The sequence below is a fragment of the Oncorhynchus masou genome, chromosome 18 (assembly GCF_036934945.1).
Source record: "Oncorhynchus masou masou isolate Uvic2021 chromosome 18, UVic_Omas_1.1, whole genome shotgun sequence".
NCBI classification, from domain to species: Eukaryota; Metazoa; Chordata; class Actinopteri; order Salmoniformes; family Salmonidae; genus Oncorhynchus; species Oncorhynchus masou.
In genome coordinates, this window is record NC_088229.1 from 6,836,093 (window position 1) to 6,854,350 (window position 18,258).

General features: G+C 48.9%; 1 protein-coding gene across 1 annotated transcript in view; it reads right to left on the bottom strand.

Annotated features, from left to right (window-relative positions):
* Positions 1-18,258, bottom strand: part of LOC135504726 (E3 ubiquitin-protein ligase UBR4-like) — a 135,648-nt gene that overhangs the window by 78,106 nt on the left and 39,284 nt on the right. The window contains 18 exon segments of the mRNA XM_064923538.1: positions 79-198; positions 719-911; positions 1,200-1,270; positions 2,186-2,377; positions 2,518-2,581; positions 2,719-2,939; positions 7,547-7,713; positions 7,932-8,032; positions 8,927-9,028; positions 9,265-9,471; positions 10,083-10,160; positions 11,518-11,658; positions 12,665-12,787; positions 13,995-14,224; positions 14,731-14,853; positions 17,842-17,927; positions 17,930-18,020; positions 18,159-18,256. Of these exon segments, the coding sequence (XP_064779610.1) occupies positions 79-198; positions 719-911; positions 1,200-1,270; positions 2,186-2,377; positions 2,518-2,581; positions 2,719-2,939; positions 7,547-7,713; positions 7,932-8,032; positions 8,927-9,028; positions 9,265-9,471; positions 10,083-10,160; positions 11,518-11,658; positions 12,665-12,787; positions 13,995-14,224; positions 14,731-14,853; positions 17,842-17,927; positions 17,930-18,020; positions 18,159-18,256 (2,408 nt within the window).

The following is an 18,258-nucleotide window of genomic DNA, read 5'->3' on the forward strand; positions in this document are numbered from 1 at the left end:
TTCAGTTGTACGACCGACTCGGTGTCCCCCCGTTCAGTTGTACGACCGACTCGGTGTCCCCCTTCTCCCTCGTCTTACCTTGTCCTTGTCGCTCGAGCCCAGGCTGCTCTGATGGCGGATCTCAGGCATCCTCAGTTCACTCTGGAAGGCTGACGACTCCTTCATGGTGCCGCTGCTGGGGCTGCGCTTCACCAGGGCCTGAGGACGACCGCAGGTTGGTCAGAGGAGATATCAGACTGTCTGAATACACACACGATCCCACACACACACACACACACACACACACACACACACACACACACGATCCCACACACACACCCACACGACCACAGTTGATCACACACACACACGCATTCAAGACCACAGTTACGCACACACACACACACACCTATGCTAATACATCAGTGAAAATACAGACAGGCAAGGCATGCAGATATTATTACGATCCATATAAATCTGTCTATATTAATCACTTATATGAATCACTTGAATTAATTCTGTTTTTAAAGTTGAATCATGTCAGCCAGTTAATTCTGAGATGTTTTAAGTTGTGCTACTTGATAAACAGACAACAACAACAACAACAACAACAAGTGGATGGATTCCCTAACGTAATGTTTATTTAACAGCTAGATCCCAAGCTAACTGGGGCACTGATGGTTATGAGGATAAGCCAATGGGATGGATGGAATAAGTGATATAGCAAGCCAAAAGTTACCGCAGTGGTTCTCTTCCCATGGTGACCTGAGGTATTCGGTCTCACCTGACAGGTACCGTCCTCCTTGGCCCCGCAGTCACAGAAGAAAGAGCCATATTTGGCATAGGAGATCTCATGGTCTTTGTGACAGACCTTGGCGCACACTGTACACACACCTACCCCGTCCAGCATCTTACACGTGTGACAGTGGTACCTGGGAGAGGGAGAGGGAGGTTGACTCAAAATAGTTGTACCTAGAGACGTCTCAATTACCTGTCCTTTCTACTGAAGTGTACACTCGTATAGAACACCCCCTCCTATACATGTAAAAGCATCGGGATTGGTCGGTGGAGTTAGCTAGCAATCCCACCGGATTTCTTACACGAGGCGTTTCCTGCACACTTTGGCAGAAAGTATAGGTTATTGAAACACAGTCTATGTGGAAGTGGAATATTGTGAAGGACTGGTATTTATCACATGAAGGGGGGGGGGCTTCTTTTACCAATGCTGGTTCATGAACTCCTTCTGGGTGATGGTGAAGGTGCACAGCTTATTGCACTGGGAGTCTTCATCCTACGACACAACGGAGAGAAATCAGCTTTGTTTTTCTCTCTCGGTATTAACAGATACGCTATTCCCTCTCCATTACACTCAGGTTCTCCCTACTGAACACATCTGATTCCCCCCCCAATCTCTTCCTCATTTCCTCGAATCCTCCTCCTTCTCAAAACGCATAGGACAAGAAAGTCCGAGGAGAAGGGCCTTGAACCTTCTCCTATAGCAGGGTCGAGGAAGAGGCTAGAAGAGAGGCTGGGAGGGAATCACAGAATCACAGTCCTCTAGCCTTCTCTCCATCTATTCCACACTATATGAAGTACCCATCTATCTATATATATATATATTTCTATCTATTCCATCCTATATACAGTACCTATTCTACACTATATGAAGTACCCATCTATCTATATATATATATATTTCTATCTATTCCATCCTATATAAAGTACCTATCTCTATCTATTCTACACTATATAAAGTATCTATTCTACACTATATAAAGTATCTATTCTACACTATTTAAGTATCTATTCTACACTATATAAAGTATCTATTCTACACTATATAAAGTACCCATCTATCTATATATATATTTCTATCTATTCCATCCTATATAAAGTACCTATCTTTATCTATTCTACACTATATAAAGTATCTATTCTACACTATTTAAGTATCTATTCTACACTATTTAAGTATCTATTCTACACTATTTAAGTATCTATTCTACACTATTTAAGTATCTATTCTACACTATTTAAGTATCTATTCTACACTATTTAAGTATCTATTCTACACTATATAAAGTACCTCTTTATTTCTCTCCTACACTATTTAAAGAACCTCTACATATTTATATTTATTCCACACTATATAAAGAACCTATGTCTATATATTTCTATCCAAACATGATAAGAGGGAGGTCCGTACAGAGTCCTCAGCCTGTGAGTCATCGTCCTCCACAGCCAACTCGTCAACCCAGTCTGAGTCCACCTCTACAGCCTTCTCCTCTCCATCAACCAGCAGCACGGAGGAGCCCTGGCCACTGCTCTGTCTCAGGGCGTTCATCACATCAGCCAGGTAGGAGATGATATGGCAGGAGCACTCCAGTATGCTGGCATGCTGAGGGGAAAACATGAGAGACACAGAGAGAGACAGAGAGACAGAGAGAGACCGACAGAGAGAGAGAGAGACAGGGCAGTTCAGAATATAAAACTTGATTTAAACAAATGGTTTTCTTTTTTGATTGAATTAGTACTTACTTTGCCCTGGGAAACGTTTGCGCTCACTTTCTCCACAACATTTTTCTGGGTCAGGTACTTTTTGCTGTAGAAAATAACAGATTTATATTTCCATTGAATCTAACTGGATATTTAAACACATCAACTATCATACAGATCTAGTCAAGAGTTGTACCAATAATAGTCACATCACCAGTTCTACACATCAGAAACATATCTTACCATCTGGTCAGCCAATCGATGGCAGCGCGATGCAGCTGCAGATGCCCCGCCCCCTGACCGGCGCTGGCTAGGGTCGCCATGATCACCATGAGTTCCGGGAAGCCAGCGCCGTCCCCATTGGCCAGCATATCCGTTGCCATGGGGATGAGGGTGGAGAGCAGGACGGTGCACACGCCCTCGCCCACCTGGCTGTTGTCCCTGACAATGTGCGTGGTGAGCACCTGGAGAAAAACATTTTTATTTTTTTAAACAGTTGTGACCAACCAAATCAGTTTGGTCGACAGATGTTAATTATTGTTAAATGATTGACGATAAATCCACGTAAAGTACCCACAAGGATATTTTGACTTCAATACTGATGCCGGGTATCACGATACCATCACGTTACTTAATAACAAAACAATACCACAGCAAACAAAATAAAAAGACTATTAGCCAAAGTCCCAGAATGGCCCTTAATCGAGACATGTCTGTGGAGTTCAAACTCATTACATTTAGAATGGATGCATTAAATTAATCAATTATACAAATCACACAAAATCTATTTTATTTTTTTATTTTTTACTAATAATATAACATAATGGTAATCATTTATTTGAATGGTAAGTCTCTCTTGATAAACTGGGTAAATCAAGATGCAGCCACGGTCAAGTCACAAAACAGGTGGATTCATGTTCAAATAGGAGTGTGTGAATGAATTGAGTTATTGAGTTTGTTTTTGGGCTGATGTCACGGGGCGACAGACGAAAAACAATCTGCTTCCCTTCCATTTGATACTTATTGTATTGTACTGATCATCAACAATTGCAAAAAAAAAAAAGAAAAAAAAAAGGGAAGCAATCTGTTATTATTATTATTATTTTTTAAAGTGTGCCTGTCTCTTTAAGACCCATGATGTCACACACACTCTGAAGCTGGAGCTAACGCCATCTTGACTGGGACAGACGAGAGGCAGGCCAGACAAAATGGATGAATAAAGTCGTTGGAGCAGCATTTGAAATCAGCAATATCTAGCCCCGTGTTTTTGCATATTATCACAAACTAGGTACTAAGGTCATGAACTGACGTTAGCTTCAGCTGTTAGCTAGCAAAAGAAAGTTAGCCTACAACGCTGGAAGCTTCCGGTATCTTCTTGCATTGTAACGTGTTCTATCCTGTATGGACAGTTATACATGCTGTGTCGAATTATTAAAGTGTGTTAACTTTTGTGCATCTTAAATGGCTATGCAGCCCAGACCGAGTTGATTTATTTAACCTTTATTTAACTAGGCAAGTCAGTTAAGAACAAATTCTTATTTACAATGACGGCCTACACCGGCCAAACCCGGACGACGCTGGGCCAATTGAGCGCCGCCCTATGGGACTCCCAATCACGGCCGGTTGTGATACAGTCTGGATTCGAACCAGGGTGTCTGTAGTGACGCCTCTAGCACTGAGATGCAGTGCCTTACACCGATGCGCCACTCGGGAGCCCAGTTCAGTGGTTCCTCAGGACAGACTAGTCAGTATGAGAGGGGAGATAACATGGTACAGTCCAGACTCCCAGAGGTTCCTCAGGACAGACTAGAGGCAGTATGAGAGGGGAGATAACATGGTACAGTCCAGACTCCCAGTGGTTCCTCAGGACAGACTAGAGTCAGTATGAGAGAGGAGATAACATGGTACAGTCCAGACTCCCAGTGGTTCCTCAGGGACAGACTAGAGGCAGTATGAGAGAGGAGATAACATGGTACAGTCCAGACTCCCAGTGGTTCCTCAGGACAGACTAGAGGCAGTATGAGAGAGGAGATAACATGGTACAGTCCAGACTCCCAGTGGTTCCTCAGGACAGACTAGAGGCAGTATGAGAGAGGAGATAACATGGTACAGTCCAGACTCCCAGTGGTTCCTCAGGACAGACTAGAGGCAGTATGAGAGAGGAGATAACATGGTACAGTCCAGACTCCCAGTGGTTCCTCAGGACAGACTAGAGGCAGTATGAGAGAGGAGATAACATGGTACAGTCCAGACTCCCAGTGGTTCCTCAGGACAGACTAGAGGCAGTATGAGAGAGGAGATAACATGGTACAGTCCAGACTCCCAGTGGTTCCTCAGGACAGACTAGAGGCAGTATGAGAGAGGAGATAACATGGTACAGTCCAGACTCCCAGTGGTTCCTCAGGACAGACTAGAGTCAGTATGAGAGAGGAGATAACATGGTACAGTCCAGACTCCCAGTGGTTCCTCAGGACAGACTAGAGTCAGTATGAGAGGGGAGATAACATGGTACAGTCCAGACTCCCAGTGGTTCCTCAGGACAGACTAGAGTCAGTATGAGAGAGGAGATAACATGGTACAGTCCAGACTCCCAGAGGTTCCTCAGGACAGACGAGAGGCAGTATGAGAGGGGAGATAACATGGTACAGTCCAGACTCCCAGAGGTCAGGACAGACTCCCAGAGGTTCCTCAGGACAGACTAGAGTCAGTATGAGAGGGGAGAACACATGGTACAGTCCAGACTCCCAGAGGTTCCTCAGGACAGACGAGAGGCAGTATGAGAGGGGAGAACACATGGTACAGTCCAGACTCCCAGAGGTTCCTCAGGACAGACGAGAGGCAGTATGAGAGAGGAGATAACATGGTACAGTCCAGACTCCTAGTGGTTCCTCAGGACAGACTAGAGTCAGTATGAGAGGGGAGAACACATGGTACAGTCCAGACTCCCAGTGGTTCCTCAGGACAGACTAGAGGCAGTATGAGAGGGGAGATAACATGGTACAGTCCAGACTAGAGTCAGTATGAGAGAGGAGATAACATGGTACAGTCCAGACTCCTAGTGGTTCCTCAGGACAGACGAGAGACAGTATGAGAGGGGAGAACACATGGTACAGTCCAGACTCCCAGAGGTTCCTCAGGACAGACGAGAGGCAGTATGAGAGGGGAGATAACATGGTACAGTCCAGACTCCCAGTGGTTCCTCAGGACAGACTAGAGTCAGTATGAGAGAGGAGATAACATGGTACAGTCCAGACTAGAGGCAGTATGAGGAGATAACATGGTACACAGACTAGAGGCAGTATGAGAGAGGAGATAACATGGTACAGTCCAGACTCCCAGTGGTTCCTCAGGACAGACTAGAGTCAGTATGAGAGGAGATAACATGGTACAGTCCAGACTCCCAGAGGTTCCTCAGGACAGACGAGAGGCAGTATGAGAGAGGAGATAACATGGTACAGTCCAGACTCCCAGAGGTTCCTCAGTACAGACTAGAGAGATAACATGGTACAGTCCAGACTCCCAGTGGTTCCTCAGGACAGACTAGAGTCAGTATGAGAGAGGAGATAACATGGTACAGTCCAGACTCCCAGAGGTTCCTCAGGACAGATGAGAGGCAGTATGAGAGAGGAGATAACATGGTACAGTCCAGACTCCCAGTGGTTCCTCAGGACAGACGAGAGGCAGTATGAGAGGGGACCAGGCACGGTAAGGCCACATCAGCTACACTGATCTACAGAGTTGATCTTCTCTCAATCAGTAGACGACGTGAGAAGACATTTGACAGAAGTATCGAAAGTAACACAAAAATTCTAGTACCGAAATGTTTTTGATCCATGTTGTAGTGTCTAAGTTTTGGTCTACCGTTCAACAAAACCCCCGATAAAAGAGTACAAACAATTCTAGAAAAAACACGAAGAGGATATGTAATAATGTAACTGACAAGATAAAGGAAACTCCAAATTATAGTGTCTTTAATAGGGTCGTTGGGTGTCACCACGAGCCAGAACAGCTTCAACGCACCTTGGCATGGATTCTACAAGCGTCTGGAACTCTATTGGAGGGATGTGACACCCATTCTCCACAAGAAATTCGATAATTTGGTGTTTTGTTGATGGTGGTGGAAAACGCTGTCTCAGGCACCACTCCAGAATCTCCCCTAAGTGTTCAATCTGGTTGAGATCTGGTGACTGAGAGACGGCCACGGCAGTTTTTTATTTTTTTATTTTTTTAAGTTTTTTAATTTTACCTTTATTTAACCAGGCAAGTCAGTTAAGAACAAATTCTTATTTTCAATGACGGTCTGGGAACAGTGGGTTAGCTGGCCTCGGAACAGTGGGTTAACTGGCCTCGGAACAGTGGGTTAACTGGCCTCGGAACAGTGGGTTAACTGGCCTCGGAACAGTGGGTTAACTGGCCTCGGAACAGTGGGTTAACTGGCCTCGGAACAGTGGGTTAACTGGCCTCGGAACAGTGGGTCAACTGCCTGTTCAGGGGCAGAACGACAGATTTGTACCTTGTCAGCTCAGGGGTATAGGGGCATATGGTTTACATCGTTTTCATGCTCATCAAACCATCCAGTGATCACTCGTGCCCCGTGGATGAGAGCGTACCCATGGTACCCAAAATAATGGCCTGTCCAGCATTTTCATACCTGTCCCTAAGCATGATGGGATGTTAATTGCTTAATTAACGCAGGAACCACACCTGGTGTGGAAGCACCTGCTTTCAATATACTTTGTATCCCTCATTTACTCAAGTGTCTCCTTGATTTCGGCAGTTACCTGTAGTTGAAACGGTTTAATGTTGACCAGTCTTGAGAACTGCTTTTGTGCTGACAAACAAACACAGGGGCGGCAGGGTCGCCTAGTGGTTAGAGCGTTGGACTAGTAACCGAAAGGTTGCATGTTCGAATCCCGAGCTGACAAGGTACAAATCTGTCGTTCTGCCCCTGAACAGGCAGTTTACCCACTGTTCCTAGGCCGTCATTGAAAATAAGAATTTGTTCTTAACTGACTTGCCTGGTAAAATAAAGGTAAATAAATAAAACACACACACACACACACACACACACCTGTAGCAGCGCCCTGTTCTCCTGCACCGTCTCCAGATGCTCCGAGTCCTTGGGGGGCGTGGCCGTCATGCGGCTGAGCCACGACTGCAGTCTGGACGGCTCTACACACGCCAGCTGGGCCAGGGAGCCGCACAGACACAACAGGCTGGGGTTGGGACTCTTCTCCGCTGAGGTGGAATAAGCGAGGAGAGGTTTTAGGACATGAATGGGATGGTAGAACTGAAACGAACTTGAGAAACAAGAGTAAAAAAAAAAAAAAAAAGGGTTGACGTCAAGATTAGGATGAGCGGACAAGTCTCTAGTTGGTCAGTATGGAACAACACTTTGGTCTGGGAGGCAGAACTGGTTTGGGATGGGGAAAACAGAGGTGTGAGGGTAAACTTACTGAGCTGGAAGAGTTTGGTGAAGAATTTCAGCACCCGGTTGCAGAATTTAGCAGATAGGTTTTCATTGGCTGTAGCCATCATGATCTGAACCAGTTCTCCACTGAGACACAAAACAAGAGAGAGAAAGTTAAGAGACCATCGGCAGCTCGTCCAATAGGATACGGGAAGATAAATAACAAAATTATATAATTACTCCTGTCTAAACAGAAATAAAGAAAATAACCAAAATTACTACACCAGAGAGCATGATTTAGTTTACTACACATCGAGAAGTGAGCATTTTGGGCAGCGTTCCAAGTATTAAATATCTGATTGTTGAGGTGAGCATTTTGGGCAGCGTTCCAAGTATTACATATCTGATTGTTGAGGTGAGCATTTTGGGCAAATATTAAATATCTGATTGTTGAGGTGAGCATTTTGGGCGCGTTCCAAGTATTAAATATCTGATTGTTGAGGTGAGCATTTTGGGCAGCGTTCAAATATTAAATATCTGATTGTTGAGGTGAGCATTTTGGGCAGCGTTCCAAGTATTACATATCTGATTGTTGAGGTGCGGCTTTTAATGAAACGCAGCCACAAACTCCTAGGCTTATCGCAACATTCCAAAATACAATCGCAGTGGAAAAACACAAGACAAAAAATAAAATAAAGAAATAACTCTAATCTGTCTTTAGTTATATAAAAATTCTCCCAAACTCCCAAAGTAGGCCTAAAGCCTCCCCTGTCAGGCACGAGAGTAACGCTCCTATCCCCATTGAGGGGGCATATTCACCGTCTTTCATCAGTGGGTGAGTACATATTTTTTTTTTTTGGGGGGGGAGATCGCTTCCCCAAACTTGCTCACGAGCCGTCGACGTGAACGGCTTAGTCTGCGGTCGTGCGTTGGAAAAATACGTACCACAAACCCCTGTGGGAATTGAACCCACGACCTCTTGTGTTTTGGTCGGAGCACGGCTCTCACCGACTGAGCCACACCAGAAAACGGCAGACAAACCTGAAGGAGAAGAAGTCCTCCATGGCCTTGCACACTTGGCTGCTTTCCAGCTGTCTCTCCAGATACTGCAGACACTCCTCCAACACAGACTCATCCAGACCACTAAGACACAACACATTGAACAAAATGACAGCTGTCAATCACCTTCGAATATGTCTTAATTTAAAGTCAACTTTTCACTCTATTGAGGTGGGGGACATGTAACTGTTTTTCTTAAGCCCTGTCAAGTTGATTAGGGGGATCATTGATGGACAGCAATAGTCTAATTAATTTCCGCTCGGGGGGGGGACTCAACTCCAGTCTCAGCCTAACTGCTCGGGTCAAAGTTCAAGTCTCACCTGTTGGGGTCGGAGTGGTTGGCGATGATGTTGTAGCATCCTGTGACCAGTCTCTGGTAGACGTGGGACAGGAAGGTGTCCGACTCAGCGGGACCCAGGATACGCTCTAGCGAGGTCAAGCAGATCTCAGCTACGCTCTCCGTGCTGCTCTCCAAGAGGAGGGGGAGCAGGGCATGTACCACCTGGGGAGGGTTCAACTCTTCAGTCCTGGGGGGGGGGGAAAGAGTGTTAATGCTGCCCCCTGGAAGAGAGGTTCAACCTGGGGAGGGTTCAACTCCTCAGTCCTGGGGGGGGGAGTGTTAATGCTGCCCCCTGGAAGAGAGGTTCAACCTGGGGGGTTCATCCTCAGTCCTGGGGGGGGGGGGGGCATACAATAATTTCCAGTATGGAACTAATGACTGTGGAGCCAGTGGTTTCTAGCGGAAGACACCTGAAACCCCACCTCTTCAAGGAATACCTAGGATAGGATAAGTAATCCTTCTCACCCCCCTTGAAAAATGATTTAGATGCACTATTGTAAAGTGGCTGTTCCATTGATGTCAGAAGGTGAATTCACCAATTTGTAAGTCGCTCTGGATAAGAGAATAACTCACAAATGAGGTCTTAAATGTAAATGCGGACCAGAGAAGGAGGAAATCTCAGACACACAACAGGCGCTCACTTCCAGATGAGCCTCTGGATGAAAACACAGACCCCAGTCAATGGGAGAATTGCATATGTTATCCTGAAAGGTATATTGGCATTGCAATAGTGGAAGACGTTGATGTAATATCGACTATTGTGGAAGTGGCTGCTGCTGGAATTAGAGAATAACTCACACAATGAGGTCTCCGGTGAGGCGGACCAGAGGGAGGAGGATGTGTTTGAGTGTGACAGCCATGGCCAGAGCCATGGGACTGGTTTACTGAAAACAGGCGTGCCCAGATGATCTATCAATCTGGATGGCACTCAATGTAGCTCTCGGACGGGAACACAGGCTGTATCCCAGACAGTCATTACGCTGAGAGAAGAGGCTGTATCCCAGACAGTCATTATGCTGAGGGGGGGGACACAGTCTTACTCCCAGACAGTCATTATGCTGGGGAACCCAGGCGTCATCCCAGAAAAATGTGTTGTATCCCCCAGGCTGTATCTAACCAGGGTCATTAACGGTTGGATCGGGTGTGATCCCATGGACAGTCATTATGCATGGGACAACTGGCAGTTTCCCAGAAAGTCATTATGACAAATCAATCTATCAATCATGTCATTCACTCAATCAATCATTATGCTGAGGGGGGGAACACAGGCTGTATCCCAGACAGTCATTATGCTGAGGGGGAACACAGGCTGTATCCCAGACAGTCATTATGCTGAGGGGGGACACAGGCTGTATCCCAGACAGTCATTATGCTGAGGGGGGGACACAGGCTGTATCCCAGACAGTCATTATGCTGAGGGGGGAACACAGGCTGTATCCCAGACAGTCATTATGCTGAGGGGGAACACAGGCTGTATCCCAGACAGTCATTATGCTGAGGGGGGAACACAGGCTGTATCCCAGACAGTCATTATGCTGAGGGGGAACACAGGCTGTATCCCAGACAGTCATTATGCTGAGGGGGAACACAGGGCTGTTTCCCAGACAGTCATTATTCATAACCACACACAGACTGTATCCCAGACAGTGGATTATGCTGACAAACCAGGCTGTATCCCAGACAGTCATTATGCTGAGGGGGGAACACACCCTGTCTCCCAGACACACCCATGAGGGGGGACATGTTAGGCTATATCCCAGACAGTCATTATGCTGATGTTGTTCCAGGCGTCTCCCAGACAGTCATTATGCGGCCGGGGGAAGGTATCCCAGACAGTCATTATGCTGAGGGGGGACACAGGCTGTATCCCAGACAGTCATTATGCTGAGGGGAACACAGGCTCCCATGTGAAGACAGTCATTATGCTGAGGGGGAACACAGGTGAATCCCAGACAGTGAAGGAGGGCGCACAGTGAAGACAGTCATTAGCTGTGGGGGGAACACAGAAGGTATCCCAGACAGTCATTATGCAGTGAGGGGGGGACACAGGTGAAGACAGTCATTAGTAGGGGGAACACAGGCTGATCCCAGACAGTCATTATGCTGAGGGGGAACACAGGCTGATCCCAGACAGTCATTATGCTGAGGGGGAACACAGGCTGTATCCCAGACAGTCATTATGCTGAGGGGGAACACAGGCTGTATCCCAGACAGTCATTATGTGAGGGGGAACACAGGCTGAATCCCAGAACACACAGTGAAGGCACCCTGTTTAAAGCGAACAGCCTCAGTGAAGGAACACACAGTGAAGGAGCGGTGGATCAGTAAAACCACCTCCGCTACAGTGAAGGGGGGCACAGTGAAGGCCAGCCCCCTGAAGGAACACACAGTGGATGTTAGGGAACACAGTGTTGAGGAACACACAGTGAAGGGCACAGTGAAGGTTCTGCATCACATTCTGACCTGAACAAGTGAAGGAACACACAGTGAAGGAACGCACAGTGAAGGAACACACAGTGAAGGAACGCACAGTAAAGGAACACACAGTGAAGGAACACACAGTAAAGGAACACACAGTGAAGGAACACACAGTGAAGGAACACACAGTAAAGGAACACACAGTGAAGGAACACACAGTAAAGGAACACACAGTGAAGGAACACACAGTGAAGGAACACACAGTGAAGGAGCACACAGTGAAGGAACACACAGTGAAGGAACACACAGTGAAGGAACACACAGTGAAGGAACGCACAGTGAAGGAACGCACAGCGAAGGAACGCACAGCGAAGGAGCGCACAGCGAAGGAACGCACAGCGAAGGAGCGCACAGCGAAGGAGCGCACAGCGAAGGAACGCACAGCGAAGGAACGCACAGTGAAGGAACACACAGTGAAGGAACACACAGTGAAGGAACACACAGTGAAGGAACACACAGTGAAGGAACACACAGTGAAGGAACACACAGTGAAGGAACACACAGTGAAGGAACACACAGTGAAGGAACACACAGCGAAGGAACACACAGCGAAGGAACACACAGTGAAGGAACACACAGCGAAGGAACACACAGTGAAGGAACACACAGTGAAGGAACACACAGTGAAGGAACACACAGTGAAGGAACACACAGCGAAGGAACACACAGTGAAGGAACACACAGCGAAGGAACACACAGTGAAGGAACACACAGTGAAGGAACACACAGTGAAGGAACACACAGTGAAGGAACACACAGTTGTTGAGTGAGAGGAGGACTGAGGGGGGTCGCTGCTCGTCTATGACTGAAAACAGTAGACTAACTCGGTATTGCTGACGAGATCTTTCTGAATATATATTCATTTCTCTAGAACGTGCCCAAACCCATAAGCCCACTAGTACGTACCGAGCAGGTTGGCTTTGCAGCGCATGGAGCCTATAGACAACACTGCGGCGTAACCCTGAAGTTTAGCCTCTGACAGCTTGTTCTCTCCTTCCTCTGGTAGGCTCATCAGAAGGTAGGACCTGAGACACACAATACATCACTCATTTTCACAATACAAAAACAACACGTTATTTTTCAAGATACAAAGAAGACAATTTTTTTGTGTGTGTTTACTGCCAACTGAGGCTATTATTTGAAGAAGACAGGAGAACAGTCTCAGTTGTTCTGCCCCCGACAGGAGAACAGTCTCAGTTGTTCTGCCCCGACAGGAGAACACAGTCTCAGTTGTTCTGCCCCAGACGGGAGAACAGTCTCAGTTGTTCTGTCTCCCCGACAGGAGAACACAGTCTCAGTTGTTCTGCCCCAGGAGAACAGTCTCAGTTGTTCTGCCCCAGACAGGAGAACAGTCTCAGTTGTTCTGCCCCGACAGGAGAACACAGTCTCAGTTGTTCTGCCCCAGACGGGAGAACACAGTCGACGGGAGAACACAGTCTGTTCTGCCAGTCCAGACGGGAGAACACAGTCTCAGTTGTTCTGCCCCAGACGGGAGAACACAGTCTCAGTTGTTCTGCCCCAGACGGGAGAACACGGGAGAACACAGTCTCAGTTGTTCTGCCCCGGGAGAACACAGTCTCAGTTGTTCTGCCCCAGACGGGAGAACACAGTCTCAGTTGTTCTGCCCCCAGTTGTTCTGCCCCAGACGGGAGAACACAGTCTCAGTTGTTCTGCCCCAGACGGGAGAACACAGTCTCAGTTGTTCTGCCACAGTCTCAGTTGTTCTGCCCCAGACAGGAGAGTCTCAGTTGTTCTGCCCCCGACACAGTCTCAGTTGTTCTGCCCCCGACAGGAGAAACAGTCTCAGTTGTTCTGCCCCCGACAGGAGAACAGTCTCAGTTGTTCTGCCCCCGACAGGAGAACACAGTCTCAGTTGTTCTGCCCCCGACAGGAGAACTGTCTCAGTTGTTCTGCCCCCAGACAGGAGAACACAGTCTCAGTTGTTCTGCCCCAGACGGGAGAACACAGTCTCAGTTGTTCTGCCCCAGACGGGAGAACACAGTCTCAGTTGTTCTGCCCCCGACAGGAGAACACAGTCTCAGTTGTTCTGCCCCAGACAGGGAGAACACAGTCTCAGTTGTTCTGCCCCCCACAGTCTCAGTTGTTCTGCCCCGACAGGAGAAGACAGTCTCAGTTGTTCTGCCCCAGACAGGAGAACACAGTCTCAGTTGTTCTGCCCCAGACGGGAGAACAGTAAAGTAGTAGAGAGAGAGGATAGTGGATTTCTCTCACCTGGTGAAGGCTGTGTACACGTCTATGAGCTGCAGTGTAGCGGGCAGCAGGTTTTTGGTGATCTCCGAGGGCTTGAGAGGGTCCGTCTCCGCCGCCACCTTGGAGAAATGTTCGTCCAGAGACACCTGGACCTTGGAGATGACGGCGTCCAGAGTATAGATGGCCTGTAGGGAGGGGACCTGGTACAAGGGCAGGATGGAGCTGGGGTCCACACAGGAGAACGCTGAGATCTATAGGGGAAGGGAGGTTAGACACAGACATGCGTGGCTCTGAATGTAATCTATATTAAAATGATGCATCATTTGTAGCAAATCTGTAAATAATCTAACACTTGGCCTTTCTAGGGAGTTTTTCCTAACCACCGGGGTTTTAGGCTGTGTTTCTGTACAGCACTTTGAGATATCTGCTGATGTACGAAGGGCTATATAAATAAATTTGATTTGATTTATTGAGCATTGAACAACACACACACGGTTTCATATATGCTCAAACATGAACACACACTGTTAAATATCTAGCTGGGCGATACCAGTATCGCAATATGTTTTGTATCCATGGCAAACATAAAAACACCTGCTGTACGTAAAAATAGTGTGGTATAGTTTGGAAAATACACGTGGCTGTATGACAAAAATAATGAAGGTTTGTTTTCTTTTACATAAAGTTAAAATTATCTTGTTTTGTTTTTCTTTGCCACGATACTGGTATTTTAACCCGACACTATCCCACAACCCACCTGTCTAGCGATGTACTCTTCAGCCAGCTCCACGTCATACTTGACGGTGCTGCATCTGGAGGAAGCCACCTCGATCAGAGACGAAGCTTGGTCTCCCTTCATCCCCTGAGTCACCAGATGCTCCTGAGATTGACCAGAGAGAAAACAGAGGAATGAACAGTCAAGAGTTTTTCACTAACAGCTTAATCCAACAAGTGGTTTATCGATCCACAAGGGATGAGATGGAATCCAAATTGTTGAAATGATATCAAATGTAGTTACAAAACATGAATAGCTACCTAGTCTTATATTTATTACGTAAGACAACAGCTTCTGACATAATGAAGAAAAAAACAAGACTTGTCCGAGGGGAATAACTGACCGGCCGGGCGACCCACTGACTGACTGACTGGCTGACTGGCTGGCTGGCTGGCCTTCTGACTGACCGACCGGCCGGGTGACCTACTGGCTGACTGACCGGCCGGGCGACCTACTGACTGACCGGCCGGGCGACCTACTGACTGACCGGCCGGGCGACCTACTGACTGACCGGCCGGGCGACCTACTGACTTGACGACCGGCCGGGCGACCTACTGACTGACTGACCGGCCGGGCGCCTACTGACTGACTGACCGGCCCGGCGGCCTACTGACTGACTGACCGGCCGGGGCCCTACTGACTGACTGACCGGCCGGGCGACCTACTGACTGACTGACCGGCCGCCGACCTACTGACTGACTGACCGGGCGACCTACTGACTGACTGACTGGCGACCTACTGACTGACCGACTGGCGACCTACTGACTGACCGGCTGGGCGACCTACTGACTGACTGACGGGCAACCTACTGACTGACTGACTGGCCGGGCAACCTACTGACTGACTGGCTGGCCTACTGACTGACTGACTGGCTGGCCGACTGACTGACTGACTGACTGGCTGGCCGGCCTACTAACTGACCGGCCGGTCTACTGACTGGCTGGCTGGCCGACCTACTGACTGACTGACTGACTGGCTGGCCGGCCTACTGACTGACTGACTGGCTGGCCTACTGACTGACTGACCGACTAACTGGCTGGCCTACTGACTGACTGACCGACTAACTGGCTGGCCTACTGACTGACTGACCGACTAACTGACTGACTGGCCGACCTACTAACTGACTGACTGACTGGCTGGCTGGCCGATCTACTAACTGACTGACTGGCTGGCTGGCCGGCCTACTGACTGACTGGCTGGCGGCCTGGCTGACTGACTGGCTGGCGGCCTACTGACTGATCCACCTACTGACATACTGGCTGGGGACCTACTGACTGACTGGCTGGGACCTACTGACTGACTGGCTGAAGAATGACTGACTGGCTCACCTGGGTGACTGGCTGGCCATCCTACTGACTGACTGGCTGGCCGGCCTACTGACTGACTGGCTGGCCGGCCTACTGGACTGGCTGGCCGACCAGCACTGACAGGAAGTAGTACTGACTGGCTGGCTGGCCGGCATGCTGACTGACTGGCTGGCACGGAGATACTGACTGACTGGCTGGCCGGATGACTGACTGGCTGGCCGACCTGTGACTGACTGGCAGGAACTACACTATAAGGCTACCTAACTGACTGGCTGTCCGACCTACTGACTGACTGGCTGGCCGGCCTACTGACTGACTGGCTGGCCGACCTACTGACTGACTGGCTGGCCGACCTACTGACTGACTGGCTGGCCGACCTACTGACTGACTGGCTCCTGTCTCTGACTGGCTGGCCACCTACTGACTGACTGGCCGGCCACTGACTGAGCTGACTGACTGGCTGGCCGACCTACTGACTGACTGACTGACTGGCCGATCTACTGACTGACTGGCTGGCCGGCCTACTGACTGGCCGACCTACTGACTGACTGACTGACTGGCCGACCTACTGACTGACTGACTGACTTTTTTAACCACTGACTGACTTTACTGATGACTGGCTGGCCAGGCCTATGACTGACTGGCTGGCCGGCCTACTGACTGACTTTGCTGGCCGAGACTTTGACTGGCTGGCCGGCCTACTGATTTAAAAACTAAAAACTGACTGGCTTTGTACTGGGTGACTGGCTCTCCTACTGACTGACTGGCTGGCCGGCCTTTTGAAACTTTTGGCCGGCCTACTGACTGACTGGCTGGCCGGCCTTGATGTGTAGTTTCTGGCCTTGCTGACTGGCCTACTGACTGACTGGTCTGACTGACTGGCCTACTGACTGACTGGCTGACAGGCCGCTGACTGACTGGCTGGCCGGCCTGCACTACTGCTGGAATCTAACAGACTGGCTGGCCGAACGACTGACTGGCTGGCCGACCTTATGACTGGCAATCACCTACTGACTGACTGGCTGGCCGACCTACTGACTGACTGGCTGGCTGGCCGACCTACTGACTGACTGGCTGGCTGGCCGGCCTACTGACTGACTGACTGGCTGACCTAGTAACTGACCGGCCGGTCAACTGGCTGGCTGAACTGAACCATTAATGAACATGCACCTGTGGACCGGCCGGCCGTTAAGACACTAACAGCTGACAGACTGACCGGCCGGCCGTTAGGCAATTGAAGGTCACGGTTATGAAAACTTAGGCCGCCTAAAGAGACCGGCCCGGCCTACTGACTCTGAAAAACACCAAAAGGCCTACTGACTGACTTGACCGCCGGCCTACCCGGAGTCCCTGCTCTCTGACGTGACCGTGCCTTAGCCATGCTGCAAGGAGGCATGAGCCGACCGGCAGATGACTGGTGGCCAGGGCACTAAATTGCACTGACTGGCCGGCCTATGACTGACTGGCTGGCCTACTGACTGACTGGCTAAGACTGACTGGCTACTGAGTGAGACTGGCCGACCTGACTGACTGGCCGACCTACTGACTGACTCTGCACAGGATCGGTACATCTGACTGGCCGACCTACTAACTGACTGACTGACTGGCTGGCTGGCCGGCCTACTGACTGACCTACTAACTGACTGACCGACCTACTAACTGACTGACTGGCTGGCCGACCTACTGACTGACTGACTGGCCGACCTACTAACTGACTGACTGACTGGCTGGCTGGCTGACCTACTAACTGACTGACTGGCTGGCTGACGAACGGAGGGCAACATACCTTGATCCAGTTGACATATGTGGGGACTCTGAGTCGTGAGGACCAGCCCAGGGTGTGGAGAATGTCACTCTCACTGGGTTCTCCAGGCCATCCTTCAGCTGCTCCATGTATGCCTTAGAGGGACTAGGCAAAAGGATCCTCCACAGCACCAGGAAGTAGTACTGCAGGGAGCATGCCTCCTGAGAACAGAGAGATGATGGTGTTAGTTCCAGGATTATCGTGTGTGTGTGTTTACACCAGGAACTACACTATAAGTATAACTATAGTTGTGAGGACATTAGTTCCTCTACAGTTGAGTGTGTGTGTTGGTTCCTCACCATAGGTGTGATGGGCTTGTTCTCCTGTCTCCTGGCTGTGTCAAAGTGAGAGCCGGCAGAGAGCAGGAGACAGACATGCCAAAGCTCATTATACTTCATC